Source organism: Phragmites australis, chromosome 1 (genome assembly GCF_958298935.1).
Source record: "Phragmites australis chromosome 1, lpPhrAust1.1, whole genome shotgun sequence".
Taxonomy (NCBI): domain Eukaryota; kingdom Viridiplantae; phylum Streptophyta; class Magnoliopsida; order Poales; family Poaceae; genus Phragmites; species Phragmites australis.
The window spans coordinates 35,561,565-35,576,675 of record NC_084921.1 but is presented as its reverse complement, the minus strand read 5'-3'; the positions used below and the strand labels follow the sequence as shown (position 1 = coordinate 35,576,675).

The 15,111-nt window shown below is 47.2% G+C and overlaps 1 protein-coding gene and 1 long non-coding RNA gene across 2 annotated transcripts; one reads left to right on the top strand and one right to left on the bottom strand.

Annotated features, from left to right (window-relative positions):
- Positions 1-3,719: 3,719 nt before the first annotated feature.
- LOC133889042 (uncharacterized) lies at positions 3,720-4,547 on the top strand. The gene is made up of 4 exons (XR_009903855.1): positions 3,720-3,863; positions 4,038-4,130; positions 4,205-4,306; positions 4,485-4,547. It is a non-coding gene; the product is annotated as an uncharacterized LOC133889042 (long non-coding RNA).
- Positions 4,548-9,842: 5,295 nt separating this feature from the next.
- On the bottom strand, positions 9,843-12,875 carry LOC133884435 (uncharacterized). The gene is made up of 4 exons (XM_062323855.1): positions 12,782-12,875; positions 10,562-11,456; positions 10,365-10,514; positions 9,843-9,915 (listed from the first exon to the last, which is right to left on the bottom strand). Exons 1-4 carry the CDS (start codon positions 12,873-12,875, stop codon positions 9,843-9,845), a joined length of 1,212 nt encoding a protein of 403 aa, XP_062179839.1.
- Positions 12,876-15,111: the final 2,236 nt, after the last annotated feature.

Below are 15,111 nucleotides of genomic sequence, written 5' to 3'. Positions count from 1 at the left end.
TCAACCACAAATTACTTTTATTAAGCATAAAAGCAACACAGACTAATCTTAACCCCTACCCTGGGCCCTGCCTTTGGCACACTTTCATGTACGTGCTAGCGCTGGTTTTCACCTTTATGTAGAGTAGGTTTTCAAAAACTATACAGTTTTCATGGCTACCCCTAATAGGCTGGTGCAGTCTAGCGAATAGACTTTTTAGTGTTACCCCTAATAGGTCGATGCAATCTAGGCAATATACTTTTTAGTGCTGTCACATCTATCCACTACCTCCAGGACTTCTTGTATATAAACAAAATCCAATCAATTCTCTACCCACACATCTCCTGATCTCGAAGTGAATTGAGATAATGGTGTATCCTCATCCTCTTGATGGCCCTATCGATCCATCGTCTCCACACCCCCATCGAAATCTGCGATATTAAAGGTCAGCTTTTCTGTGTGGAAGTTATCGGGCGTGCCAAACATGATCAGCAGCTCGATCTGGCTGAGAGGCATGGTCGATGAGTTAGGAGTTATGTCGTGGAAAGGCACAACTCCAGTTTTAAGCTCTGACCTCTGGATTCTCATCTTGTCCAAGGTTTTGGAGAAAATGAGGTTGAGTGAACTACCTCCATCGACCAGAGTTTTGGAAACCTTGATGTTGAGTATGGTCGGCTGAACTATGACCGGGTATCTACCAGGATGTGGTACCACGGCGGATGGTCGGTTTGATCAAAGGTAATCGGCTATTCCGATCACTTGAGATACCGAGTAGGCCCAGTTAGGGCCAGGTTAACTTCTCGCTCGATTGCCTTGTACTATCTCTTGGACTCATATGTGGCGGGTGGTCAGCCTCGTGGAACTGAGGCTCGTCACCCTCAACATTAGGCTTAACCTGCTTACTACCATGCTCAGTATTTGCCTTGATCTTCTCATCAAGTTTCTTCTTGAACACAAAGCACTCGTCAAAGTCGTGTTGGTTGCTCCGATGGATGGGGTACCACTTTCAACCACCTCGACTGAGGCTTTTGTTATCTCCAGTGTTGCGCGATTTGCTCATGTCGACCGCGGCTACAACCATATTGGGACTCTTGTGCTTGTCACCGAGTTTGTTCTTCTTTCCTCCATTATTTGAGGACTCAGGTTTGTCCTTGCCAGATTGGAGGTTTTTAACACGCACTTGCGCTTCCGCTCGTTTCGTGCACTTGTCGGCCAACTCGAAAAGCTCTTTGACCATGCGGATCTTCCGAGTAACCATCTTTCCACGCAAGTCTGTGTCCTAAACACCTTATTTGAAGGCGATAATTACCAATTCATCTGAGATGTCTGGGATCATGTTACGCTTGTTGCTGAACCTACGGATGAAATCTTGAAAAATTTGTTGTCGCCTTGGTGCAACTGGTGGAGGTCGTTCTCCGTTCCTGGGTGCTCGAATGTGCCTTGGAAGTTGGCTATGAACTGAGCCTTGAGTTCTGCCCACGAACGAATCGAGTTGGGTGGCAAGTTTAGCAACCAGGATCTTGCGGGTCTATTAAGGGCGGTTAACAGATAATTGGCTATTACTCGATTGTCACTGCCGGTTGCTTGAATTACGGTGGTGTAGATCTGCAGCCACTCGTTGGGATTGATCTTTCCGTCGTATTTCTAGATTGGGCCTGCTTTGAAGTTCTCGGGCCACCGAATCAACTGGAGTTCGCGTACGAAAGCCTCACAGCCCTGTCAAACTCTTCAGGAGGAGGTGGTGGAGGACTGCCACGCCTGTTTCTTCGAGCGGTAGAATCATATCGACCATCTCGTCCTGTAGATCTGCGATAGTAGTAGCGGCGATCATCTTCACAGAGTTCCTCGTGACGGTTTTCGATTGCCATACGTAGATCACACTGGTTGTGAGGAAGGCGGTTCATCAGATCTTCCTGATGCCCGCGCCTATGGACATGATAGCTATAGTTTAGCCCACAATATCATTTTTGGGCTCGACCACCTGAGCTTCCCGTCTAGGATTCCCCTACTCGAGAGCGTTCTTGCCCGTGGCTCCTCGAGTTGCGGGGATTGTTTGCTCAAGCGACTTGGTTCTGAGCCACATCGAGTAGGATCTTGACTTGATTGACCATGGGAGTTAGTGGATTCGCCGGATCCAATTCTGGAAGGGATCTGAGAATCAGATGAACTCCTTGCACGTTAGCATCCGGAGTACTGAATATGTTGCTACCGAGGTTTGGTTGCGGTCGAGCCGATGAAGCCTCACGATGATTGTTCGGAGGAAGCTTGTCTCTTAAGCCGTGGGCTGTCGCTGGTGTAGGTACACCCACTGGAAGTCGTCGGGAGAGGCTAGGAGGCATTTGCCTTCCCATGGTCCGCCGGTGGAGGGTTGTGTCAGGTGCACGTACGGCTCCATATGCGGATGTTTTGAGTGGTAACTCGGTGCTAGTACCGTCGCTAGATCTCCAAGTATTTCTTCATCGTTATCGACCATGGCATTTGGATCTACTGCCATTGGGTTAGTCGATGAGGGGTCGTCGCCTCTAGCCATAAACACGAATCGATCTGTTCGGCTGCTCTGGCTAGCGTTAGAGTCACCATTGCCACCCTCGTTGTTGCCGGTGTCCATGTAGTGGAGAACATTAGGCTCAGTGGGATCCCAATCGAGATGTCCCACCTCGCGGTACGCATCCAATGGTATGAACTCGAGGGTACCGGTGTGGATCAGTCCACCTTGATCGTCCCAACGAAAAACCATAGTTCCAAAGATAATTTTTGAGTCGATGGAAGGGGACTCGAAGACGTCCTCCATCGACTCAAAGCAGTCGTAAAAGCCGGTGTCAGAAAATCCGACGCAAGAGTGAGTCTGGGACATGATTAATCCTACAAAACAGAAGAAGACCCCTACTTGGCGCACCAATTGTAGAAGATTAGTTCCCGACAATATGTCTGTAAATTAACTTGGTACCTTCGAGAGTAGGGATTAATCACGAAGCGAGACAAAACGATGTATGCAGGTTCGGGCCTTCGATTAGAGTAATACCCTACGTCCTATGGGGGTGTTGCTACCTTGTATTGATGATCTCGAGTACAAGTAAGGTGGCTAAGACAATTACAAGGAATTGATTGGATCTAATCTGTCCTAGGGCTAAAGTCGTCGAGTAACTCCTCTGTTGTTGCCTTTCGTGTTGCTCGTAGTTCCTTGTTCGTTGTTCTCCTCCCCTAGGCTTTGCGCCTTATATAGGGGTGAGGTACCGACTCTTATCCAGTCGTAATCGATAGGAAGTTATCTTCCTTAACATCTGAATAGATAGATCTGTTTTGAATACAGGTCGTATCGGTTTGGGTAACTAATCTAATCCTTCTCAGTATGTACTTTCTTGATTTCGGTGTATCAGTTACCGCTGATTCGGTTTCGTGATATCTGGAGTTGCTGAATATGTATCGTACAGTGGCGGAGCCAGGTCTGAGTGGAAGGGGGGACTGATCTCCTTCTTCCTCCTCCAGCCCTCCTCCTTCCTCCTCTAGCCCCCCTTCTTTCTTCCTCTCCTCCTCAGGGGCAGCACAGCGTAGGGGGGGCTTGAGCCCCCATAGCCCCCCCGGTGGATCCGCCACTGGTATCGTATATACCATATCTGTATATGATGTACTCCTTATACTCATATACCCCATAGTTAGATATTCGACACCATTTATACCACCATTTATAGTCTCGAAGCACTCCAAGTTAGATGGAGAGGATTCAGTATTTCAGAAAGAATTGGATGACAAAAGATATGCTGAAGTCGCTGTTGCCGGAGGAGGGGTGTCTGTTGCAGTAACTGCTTCCCTCCTGAGCAGAAGAGACCTATTGGACCTCTTGTTGTGGTTGGTGTAAGAGATGGAGTTCCCTGGCTTGTTGATAGGTAATATATAACCACTTAACCATCTCTTGTGTTTCTTAAGAGAGCAAGAGCCTTCATGCACAATAAAGTGCTGCGGAATTAAATATTATTCAAATAAATTACATTGTTACTTATTGTTAGTCTAGCTGATATGTTCAGTTGGATGTAATTCTGAAATATTCCATGTTCTTGAAGGTATATGTGTGCACATGCCTTGTCACTCAGCCATCCTGGTATAAGATGTCGTTGCCTTGCAGCATATGGGGATCCTGTTAGTGCTGTGAAATGGTATGTCTGTAGAGCATTGCATCTTGTTATCTTTAGGATCCGAGAACAATAGTAACGTATAACCAATTATGCAGGGCAACTAGACTTGGCCGAGAGCACCATGATGACCTCGCTCAGTTTATGCTGGGAATGGGCTATGCCACTGAAGCTCTTCATTTACCCGGAATTTCTAAGAGGTAAGACTTTTTTTTTGTTGCCTATCTGTGTATTCTGTTATAGATGACGTTAAAAAAAAGGATATGATTGCACATGTGTCTCAATTTAATTATATTCTCAAAGTAAGGATATCAAGTAAGATTAATGAACATATGCATAATTTTTTAATAAGTTTCAATTTGTGTTGATACCGCTCAGGTTGGAGTTCGACCTTGCAATGCAGAGCAATGACCTGAAAAGAGCACTCGCATGTTTTTTGACGGAGTAATAGCCGAGATGTGGGACAAGAAACTGCTGCTACTGATGTTACACAGATTCTTAATTTAGCGGTAGCTAAGCAAGAAAGTCTCGCAGATGCCGTGCAGGGAATAGTGAAATTTGTCAATGAGTTTTTTTTTTTTTAACTTTATTGATGCAGCAGATGCCACTGGGCAGTCTGACATTGCTCGTGAAGTTCTAAAGAGATTAGCGGCTGCGGCTTCTGTAAAAGGAGCTCTGCATGGACAGATGCTGCGAGGCCTGGCACTCCGTCTTGCAAACCATGGGGAGCTTACTAGGCTATCGGTATGTTACTCTGTCCAAAACTTATGGTTAATAATTTAACACTGAAAACTTGGATTCTTATCCATAATTGTAAATGGTGATAAAGAACCCATTGCCATCATGAATAGCGACAAGGCTTGTCAGCAAAAATGTCATTATACAGTTGAACCAATGTGTACCGTGGCTGAACTTTTCTAGTACACCTTTATGAGATATATCATGACACAAAGTTCATGCACACGTGCGTGCTGAAGCCTGATATCGTGTTTTCTGTTGTGGTGTTGCATTGTGCCTTCTCTTTTGAGATTGCAATGGTGGGAGCACCTGTGCACACACCACTGTGCACTGCAGTTATGTGAGGGAATGTGGCCCCAAGCGCATGCTTGGAATTATGGAGACTAGGGAGTTATCTATGACCACATGTTGGAATTACAATGCATTGTTATTTGTGAATTACCAGAAATTCATAGGAATAACCACGAATACCAGTGTACTTGCCCAGGGTTTGGCAAGCAATTTGATTGCAGCTGGCCATGGGCGCGAAGCAGCATTTGTAGCTGCAGTTCTGGAGTTGCCTTAAGCCTATGAACTCGCCTGCCCTAATCTGCCACTGCTCGTTTGATTCCGCCATCTCCCACTCGATTCCTCCATTTTCCCATTCGATTCCGTTGTCGGCCACCATTACCTGGTGTCGGAGGGTTAACTCCTGACGCAGGGATCCTGAGGGACCCCTTTTTAGAGATTCGGCTGAAGGGATGATTCTGAATATGTTTGCTGGAGAAATAAATGGATAAGAATGTGATGGCTGGCGGGGTGGAATGATCTAGTGCGGAATGAAGTAAATGCACTAGGGCTTCGACAGGTTCGGGCCGCACGGAGGCTAACACCCTACTCCTGTATGGATGCTATAAATGCCCTGAGAATGTCCCTCAAGGATGTTGCTGGTTACAAGAATGTCTGTCTATCCTAGAGCCTGGAGCTCCTTGTTCTTCGGTCTGTGTGTATCTGTTGGCTTTTGGGGCTCTTGGACTTCTCGATCTTCTCTACTTCCTTAACTTTTTCAACCGTGCAGAGCTCGCCGAGCTTTGTTTTTTTTTTGCTTGTCTTTGTCCGTGCTGCCGGCTGCTTTAAATACCCGCCGGCAGTAGCGTGCTTCGAATGGGAGGTCACGAGTTCCAAGGCACCATAAATGGAAAGAGAGTCATCATAGCCTCTGTGCGAAGTGACGGGGGTTGAAAACGCACCCCGCGTCCGGTCTTCAGTCGTCATGATGGCATTGGCAACGGGTGCCATGGAGAGGGCCCACCGAGCAGCCGTAGAGCAGCCCGGCGTGTCCGTCCTGTCTTGTTCTCCTGCCACAGCAGCGCAGCAGACGGAACGCCTTAGCCCTTGCGACGTTATCCTGAGGCGCGCCGGATGGCACGGGATGGGACCCGTGCATTTAATGTCCCCACGCCCTTCTGTCAGAATATGGCAGGAACTAACACCAAGCGTGGCGGGAGCAGTTGGAGGTGACAGGCCACGCGCGCTCTCAAATGCGGCCTCGGGTCTTTCACCGGCTGACACCTCATTGCTGGACTCCTGTGGGAGTCACTGACGGAGGGGCTTCCTGGGTCATCGGGGAACCGAGTGCTCGGAGGTCACTATTCACCTCCCCGAGCACTCTCTCCCGAGAACGCCCTTCCTTGGTCCTCGGAAAATCGAGTGCTCGGAGGCTACTGTTCACCTCCCCGAGCACTCTCTCCCGGGCACGTTTGTACAGATCCTCAGGGAACCGAGTGCTCGGGGGCCGCGGCTCGCAGCCCCGAGCACTCTCTCCCGGAACTTCCTTCAGTGAGCCCTCAGGGTACTCGGGTGCCCGGGGGGCTACTGCTCGCAGCCCCGGGCACACCCCTCCCGGTACTTGGTTTTCCTGGTTGTCGAGGGACTTGGGTGCTCGGGGGTCACCGTTTACCTCCCCGAGCACTTTCTTCCCGTCACCTAGTCTTTGTAGATCGTCGGGGAACCCGGGTGCTCGGGGACCACTGACTGTGGCCCCGAGCGCTCTCTCCCGGGACTTAGTCTTTTTTACCTTACGGAAGTGACCCTGCGGGATAGCGCCACATGGCGGATTGCTAGCCTAGCCTCGGGATTCGGGGACCCCTGGTTCCTGATTCACCGACACCTGGCCTTTGCCGGATCGATTTCGCTGTCGGGAGGGCATAGGAGGCTGTTGCTGCGGACGGGAGCGGAGAGGTTGCTGGGGACGCGAGCGGAGGTGCGGGAGGATGCTGAGGAGTGGAGGCGACGAAAGGCAGCTGCTGCCGGCGGGAGGCACTTGAAGGTGCTGAGAGTGGACGGGCAGTGGCTGCTACTTGCAGGAGTTAAGGAAGGTGCTGGTCGGCTGGCGTTAGGGCACGGAGGGAAGGGGCTTTTATGGGCTGCTATTATACCGGGCTTTCAATTGGCTAATGGGTTGTATCTAACTACGGTAATGGTCCATGTATATTCTTGGTTTTTCCTTTTCTTGTTTTATGCATATGTGTGTAAGGCATCGCCTGGTCGCACGCCTTAAGCGGGGCATTCGCTTGTTTTCCACCGATAACCCTTGGGTGGCATCTTATTTGTCACCTACCCCATATGCATAGATTTGGACGATCCGCATGTCATCCTCAGCAGCAATTATTGCTTTTTAAGAGTGGCAACTAAGAAATTATGCCGCCTTAAGTGCCTAGGCGGCTGTAAGGAGTGACTCGTCACGTCTCACCTTACCTCCTTAAAAACCATGATCTTAAGAGAGCTACTACTGTTGTGTAAGCCTAGCTTTTGTTGTTTGTGATCAATCAAGAGGACCACAGTTCAATTTTGCTGTGGACGGGCTTATAACCTAGTGGCAAAACTATATGAGTGGAGGGAGTCGACGGAAGTTTGACTTCTATTCCGTATTTAAAAGATCTCTAAAGTAGATCATACAGTAAGAAGACGTCTGTAAAAAAGCAGTTCAATTTTGCTTGATGCACCTCAGCGTGTTATAAGATTTCTTTGTCCTTCTTACTGCATGACTGATTCACCCTAAATATCATATTCTTTTGCCGATGTAGCGTAAGTGTTGAGATCTGCGACTATCCTTGTTGGGTCATCTAACTCGAGAATCTCTCCCGCTGTGTCGGCCCGTAAGAACGCGTCTGTTCGAGAGCAAAAACGCCCCACGTTTCGGGCATCGCCCGTTGGTTTTCATTGGTGAGAGCATGTCAAAAGCCAAGTAGGCAACAGCAAGGTGAGAGCACTATACGGTCAGCTGTATATATCTACTTCCGTACGGTCACCGCCGTGCCGCCGTCAAGCAGCTCCAGTTCACGGAGAAAACCAAGATTTCGTGGCTGCACGTCTCATCTCACAGTACAAGTTTTCTGAGGCAAAATCGGCTGATCATATCTACACGTGACCGAACTCTGGACCGGCTATAAGAAGCAGATCACCCGGACGGGCTTGCCTCCGTGGTCGGCTTGTTCTTTTTGACGCGAAACTCGTGCGTTCCAACGTTTTCGTTTTCTGCCATGTCGATAGGGGGCGAGGCGAGGCCGGCGACGGTGAAGATCATCGAGACGGTGCACGTCGAGGTGGACCGGTCCAGCTTCAAGTCGGTCGTCCAGAGGCTCACCGGGAGGGACGCGGTGGTCGGCGGCTGGCCGGATGGGTCCGAGCGCGCATCAGAGGAGGCGGCGGCTCAGGGGGCTGCGGCTACTCGCAGAGAAGCGATCGATCCCTTTGCTGAACGGAAGGTACGGTAGGGCACTCGTGCAAAGATTGAGAGCAGTTGATGCCATTGCCATCTGTCTATACCGGTGATCCAATGAGCGATCGCCTCTGTATTTGGTATCTATATGACATTTGCTTGCTGCGACTGCCAAAAGTTTCGATTTACCTTCACATGAAGATCACTTGGATCTAAGCATGTCGAATATACACTTTGAATTTGACATCCCAAATGTTTCTTGTGTGGAAAATCGGAAGGAAGCATTTTGATTCTGATTGCGAGGTTCCTAGAAACAAATAGTCAAATACTACTCCAGAATCCAGATACAGTAGCGCAGCAATGACAATTTGTCCTCAAACTTAACGTGCCAGCAAGCTGCAAATAAGTCAAAATTGTCCTAGATCGCTAGTACTGGTATTCTATGTATATCGTAAAAAGGCATAAATTGATTTATATCAAAAAGCACGGAGAACTATAAATTGACCTTGATGTCACGAATATTTCTGGTGTGGAAAATCCAAATCCGAGATTCCTATATATATATAGGAAAACTAGTATGTACTTCTGCGTGTATATACTCCCACCTCTCATATACCATTTTTATACGTGTGTTATACTTCTTTATCACTTTAAATATACTTCATTAGTAATTATAAGATACTACAATAGAAATCCCACAAAAATTTTTATGAAATTCCATGATTTTTATCATAATTTGCGTATATACTTCTTTTATGTATAAAAAAGAGTATATAGCAAAAATGAAAGGCTAACATTGAATTTTTTTCATACAACTCATATTGGAGTATCTTAGAATTAGTATTAGAGTATACTAAAAATGATAAAAGAGTATAAAGTGTTTGTTTAGGTGGTATATTGTACGTGGGAGTACATACTCCTAAGAGTATAGAATAGGTGTCCTATATATATATATATATATATATATATATATATATATATATATATATATATATATATATATATATATATATATATATATATATATATATATATATATATATATATATATATATATATATATATATATATATATATATATATATATATATATATATATATATATATATATATATATATATATATATATATATATATATATATATATATATATATATATATATATATACACACACTTGCATATTACAGTAGCACGACAATGACAATCTGTCCTGCAATTTGGTCAAAGTCGTCCCAAATCGCTAATACTAGTACTTTTGAAATGGATACCGTGAAGGCGTAAAAGGGTGAACAAGATACTAGTATCTGAAACATTCCTGAAAGTCAGCAGTTCTAACATCCAGCAGGTCAACGTAGTGCCGCTTTATTTGCCTGCTTGCCACAAAAGCATTCGTCAACTCGAAAAGGCTATGCTAGTTTTCGTACGTACATGTTTGACTTTTCTAAAATACTTTACCTATAATTATGAGATCCAAAGTAAGACGTAGGAAGAGACATACTTTATAAAATAGTTTGTATTGCATTTAAAATGTTTTTTTAATAAAGTAAGTATAATTTTTGGTTTTACACTACAAATATCGTAGATGCACGCAGAGATTTGAACCCACGACTCCACTCATCACTCTACCACCACACCAATAATACTTTTGCAAGAATTCAAAATTTGTAACCATCACAAAAACTGTCGTAGATTTTGTTCAAATTATAATCATAAGAAATCATATCTATATATGAATAGAGAGAGAAAAACATAATATAACATTTGTATGATTATTAGCAAATGCACACTGGTCGGCAAATAATCGAACTCGGCGGGGTACCCGCAGAAGGTCTCGTTCTTGACGCAGAGGAAAAGCCTCTCGTACGCCAGCGCCATCTTGATGGCCGCGAACATGGACTCGGCGTACTCCCGGCACGCGCGCCCCCGCTGCGCGGCGCGGCGGGCGCCCTCCGCCACCACGGCCTCCAGCCTCTCCAGCAGCGACAATCCACGTTGGGCGCGAACATGTAGCCGAACTCGTCGTCCACCACGATGCTGCCCTTGATGCTCGGGAACCGCGTCGCCACCACCGGCTTCCTGCACTGCATCGCCTCCATCAGCGTCAGGTCCAGCCCCTGCGGCCGCAGCGTCGGGTCCACGAACACGTCCAGCGCGTTGTAGAACGCCTTGAGCTTCCCGGGCGGCACGGCGCCGAGCACCTTGGCGTTGCCGCCCAGGTCCATGTACTGGTTCTCCCACGGGCCCTTGCCGGCGATGAGGAGGTACACGTTGGGGTGGCGCAGCACCAGCTTGGAAAAGGCCTCGTACAGCAGCGGGTGACCCTTGTCCTTCACCAGCCGGCCGGACACGCCGAGCACGAGGTCGGCGCCTTTCGGAACCCCAACTTCCTCCCGGAACGCGCGGCCGAGCGCCGAGCGCGAGGTCCGGCTCGAACTGGGCCTCGTCCACGCTGTTAGGGATGACGTGCACGTGGCGGGAGGGGATCTGGTACACGTCGCGCAGCATCTCCCCGTGGAGTCGCTGATGGCCACCCGGTGCGCGTAGCTCCGGAAGAAGCGCACCTCGGAGAGCACGCGGTACACCGACTGGCCCAGGCTCTGGTTGAACGCCGGTGACATGGGCTCCTCCTCGCCGCGGGCGAGGTCCTGGTATACTCCCGAGTGCAGGGCCTCAAGGGAGATGCCATGCCAGGACACGACCAGGTTGTCCACCCTGCGCGCATAGCGGTGGAACACGGTGACGCTCTCGGAGTGGATGACGTCGAAGGGGTCGTTCTCGCCCTCGGCCTCGTACAGCTTCCACGCCTCGTCGCAGCGCCACTGCCCTGGCTCGCCGTCGAGGAAGTGTAGCTGCGGCCCGTCGGGGGAGGGCGAGGGCGCGGCCTCGGTGTGCGGCGGCGGGGAGGTAAACACTGTTGAAGAAAAATATGAATTTTAATGCTGTCTTGGGCTTCTTTCTTTGCTGGACCGCTGGCCCATGCGACCCTGTGATGTCCCGGCCCATTTGGTCTCTCACAAAACCAGCTGGAGCGGCTAGGGCAGCAGATGCGGGCGAGGGCGGAGATAGCAATGGCGGCTGCGCAACCCTCAGCGAGTTCTTCGGAGTTCGTTGAGATGGAGGGCGCAGAGGTCCCATATCTAGGCCGGCTTCCTCTTCCTGCAAAGGGTAGAAAAGAAGACCTCCCCCTTTCGGTTTTCTCACTGTTTTCCTCTTCGGTTTGGTGGTCATCCGTGAGTTGGAGAAGTTCTTCGGCTCCAATCCGGGTGCTTCGGTTCTTGAGGAGATAGAGTGGGGATTCTTTGTGTTGGTGGTGCTTGGAGCTGTGAAAGCTTAGGCTCGACCGTACGCGCGGTTGCGGTGCGGTGAGGCACTGTATCTCCGATTTCCTCGTCGACGGCTACTCCGGCGAATAGGATTTCTGGGTCGGCGGCTTTGCTACCGTGCCCTGCCTCCCTGATTCACTCGTTTGAGTGCATTGCACTGTGAGTATATCCAGTTCGCATATCCTTTCTTTCTCTGCAGATCTGGACATTAGAGGTGCTTGTTTAATTTGCTCGGTGATGAATTCATATGCATAGGCTGGACAGATTTTCAGTACAATAGTTAGTCTTGTGCATTATCTAAGAAATCTGTCTCCATTTGGTGGTCACTGATCTCTAAATTTCTAGAGTGGCTTGTTCTGTTCTGGACAACCGAATGTATGTTCTGGTTATTGTGCTGGTATATTGCTTGAAGCCTGAGGTGATAGATGATGTATGTACTGATTGAATGTCTCTTTTGGTTCCTGACTCAGCTGCCAAATTGGTTCTTTGGCCTCCTGTCAGGTTTAGCTGTTGTACATTCTTACAGGCACATACTCTTCACTCAGTTTGTGACAGCAGTTAAATCCAGAATGATTATATATCTTCTTTAGATACTGCTCAAGTTCTAGTCTAGTTGTTATCTGTCAATTTTGTCCAGTCAATGATGCACTCTTTAGAACAGTTAGGGAGCAGGATTGTATATGTCATGGGGCCAACTGTTGTGTTAATTCTGAGAGCTCTTTTATCTGTCCTAAGCACCTATTGTCCAGATTTGGTGATATGCATGATTATAGAATCTGATAATTTTATTTGTCAGTTATTCTTTTCAAATGTCCTGTATACTTGTCATGGATTGTTTTCCTTTTATCTCTGTATATGTGGAATAATATTATTGCTCATATTATCGCAAATATTACAACAAACACTTGGACACGGTGGTCCTGCGCGGCGAGCGCGGTGTGCAGCGTGTGCGCGTGCCGCTCCATTCCTCCCGGCGCCGAGGCCACGGGCCACTTCCGGGAGAACATGGCGATCTTGAGCTTGGCTTGGCGGTGGCTTTGAAGACGAGAACGGCAGGTGGTTCCAGGAGAACTCGATGTTGCGAAGGTCCCCCTCGAAGCCCCCGCCAGGTGCACCAGCGCCGGGGAGCAGGAGGAGGCCGAGAAGGAGGAGCGGTGGAGGAGGAGGAGGGAGAGGAAAGGGAGGAGGAGTAGTGCGAGGAGGGACGGGGAGATGGAGAGCGTCGAGTTGGAGGGGCACCTGGGCTGCGGGAGGGAGGTTGGAAAATTTTATTGGGAATAAAAATTTATTGGAGGTCAGTGATAAATAGGATTATCAGATTTATTGGAATTTTATTTATGACTAATAAAAATTTTCGAACAAAATTTTAAAAAATGCTCAATTTTTTTAGAAAATCATATAGGTTGTATCCAAACCATTTGACTAAAAAAATAACAAAGAAATGAATTAAGATTCGAGGGGTGGTCTGACGGGCTGCGACCTGCGGGCCGATGTTTTGTTGCTCACGTGTTGTATCCGAGAATCAAAAGACGTTAAGTTCAAAAATTATCAAAATTTTTGGCCGATAAGTAAATTTACCGGGCCCCGCCGATAAACAGGATTATCGGGTTTATCGATTTTTTTTTAATAAATTTTTCACTGGCAGGGAGTTGAGCAGGGCCATCGATCACGCCATCTGTGAGCTAGCTACCATGGATGCCTGCACGGACGTAATGCGAAATGGCGGCAAAGGAGAGGGAAATGGCAGGTTTTTGGGGCAATTCAGCCTGGCTTTTGGAAAAGAGTGGTGTCACACCCGGTTTTAATGGATAAAACAAGATACGGTTTATATGTACCCAGGATGTTCAACACATATAAGGATGTCACAGGTGAAGTAACAAAAGCAATACTTTTATTAAATAAACGTTAAACTCTCACAACAATTGACTTATATTGTCTTCTATGAAGATATCTGCAGCGGAACAGAAGCACTGTTACCCAACAACACCGCAGGCAACCGACCGAGAGATATGCGCCTAGAACGTCACAACCTCATCCTGATAATCATCAACATCTTCACTCACTGAGCAGCACCACACATATTGCATGGTATAGGAAAAATAGTAAGTATGAGCACATGACGGGCTCAACAAGTGTGGGAAAGATAATGATATGTAGGCTTATATCAAGAATAGGCTAACACATGGTATATTTGCATAAATACGAGTAATGAAAATATATTTGGACTCAAAAAGTATTAAACAATTATTAAGTGAATGTAACCAATACAGTCCAACACACGGCATACAAGGCTCCCCACTTTGCATACCATAACTGTCTAGTACTCCCTGTACTATAACAAAAACCACAACCAAACTCATAACCGCAACCCACTAATCATGTGAGGATCCAAGTCTCTCATAACCGTGAGTACGACTAATATATCAGATTTTACACTCTGCAGAAGTTGTCTAGCTTTCCCCATAAGTCGTGATTCCCATGTTACCGTGTAAGCTAGACACTTAACACACGCTAGTGGTGTGTCGCTCGGAAAGTCACTTCAAGGTCGTTACAAAGTTTCATCCAGTATGTGCATGTGTGCTAGGTTTCACCGCCGTCAAAAGTGGTTTTCGCCCCACCCGAAAGCCCCCTTTTGCGCCTTTCCAGAAAGTTTTCACCCTTCCCTTCCACTACACATCTCATACCACTAACCAAATGGTTCTGGCCTTAGCCATCCTCACACATCCACTCTTCCGTTTGGTACGCACAAAAACTAGAATCCACTAATTAATAGGTCAGGCCTACCCCATACCAGATCTCGTGGTTGGTACGATATTTATTAGGTTATCGCTCCACAGACCGGTCCTTACTTAGATTACTTAAGCAAACACTAAACCAACAACATAACCATGACAACCACCAAAACCACTTTGTTCAAGACCTAAAGTTCATTGTTGCTAGACCATTAACACATTAACGATCATTGTTGCATAAGTTCGTTAATCAAGTATATGACACTTCTCAACATTCTAAAAGCATGGCTAAGCAATCTACCCACCAAAGATACCTAACCATAAACCATCTAGGTCCCAACGAATGATAAGGGAAAAATCTAGGAAAAACTCTAACATAGGTGACTACCTATCATATTGACAGACACTGCATGCAATTTTGTAAAATAAAACAGTTTAAATCATAGGTTCAAGATGAGCAATGACACTTGCCTTTTACCCAATGCTGCCCAGTGTTAACGAAAACTTGGTC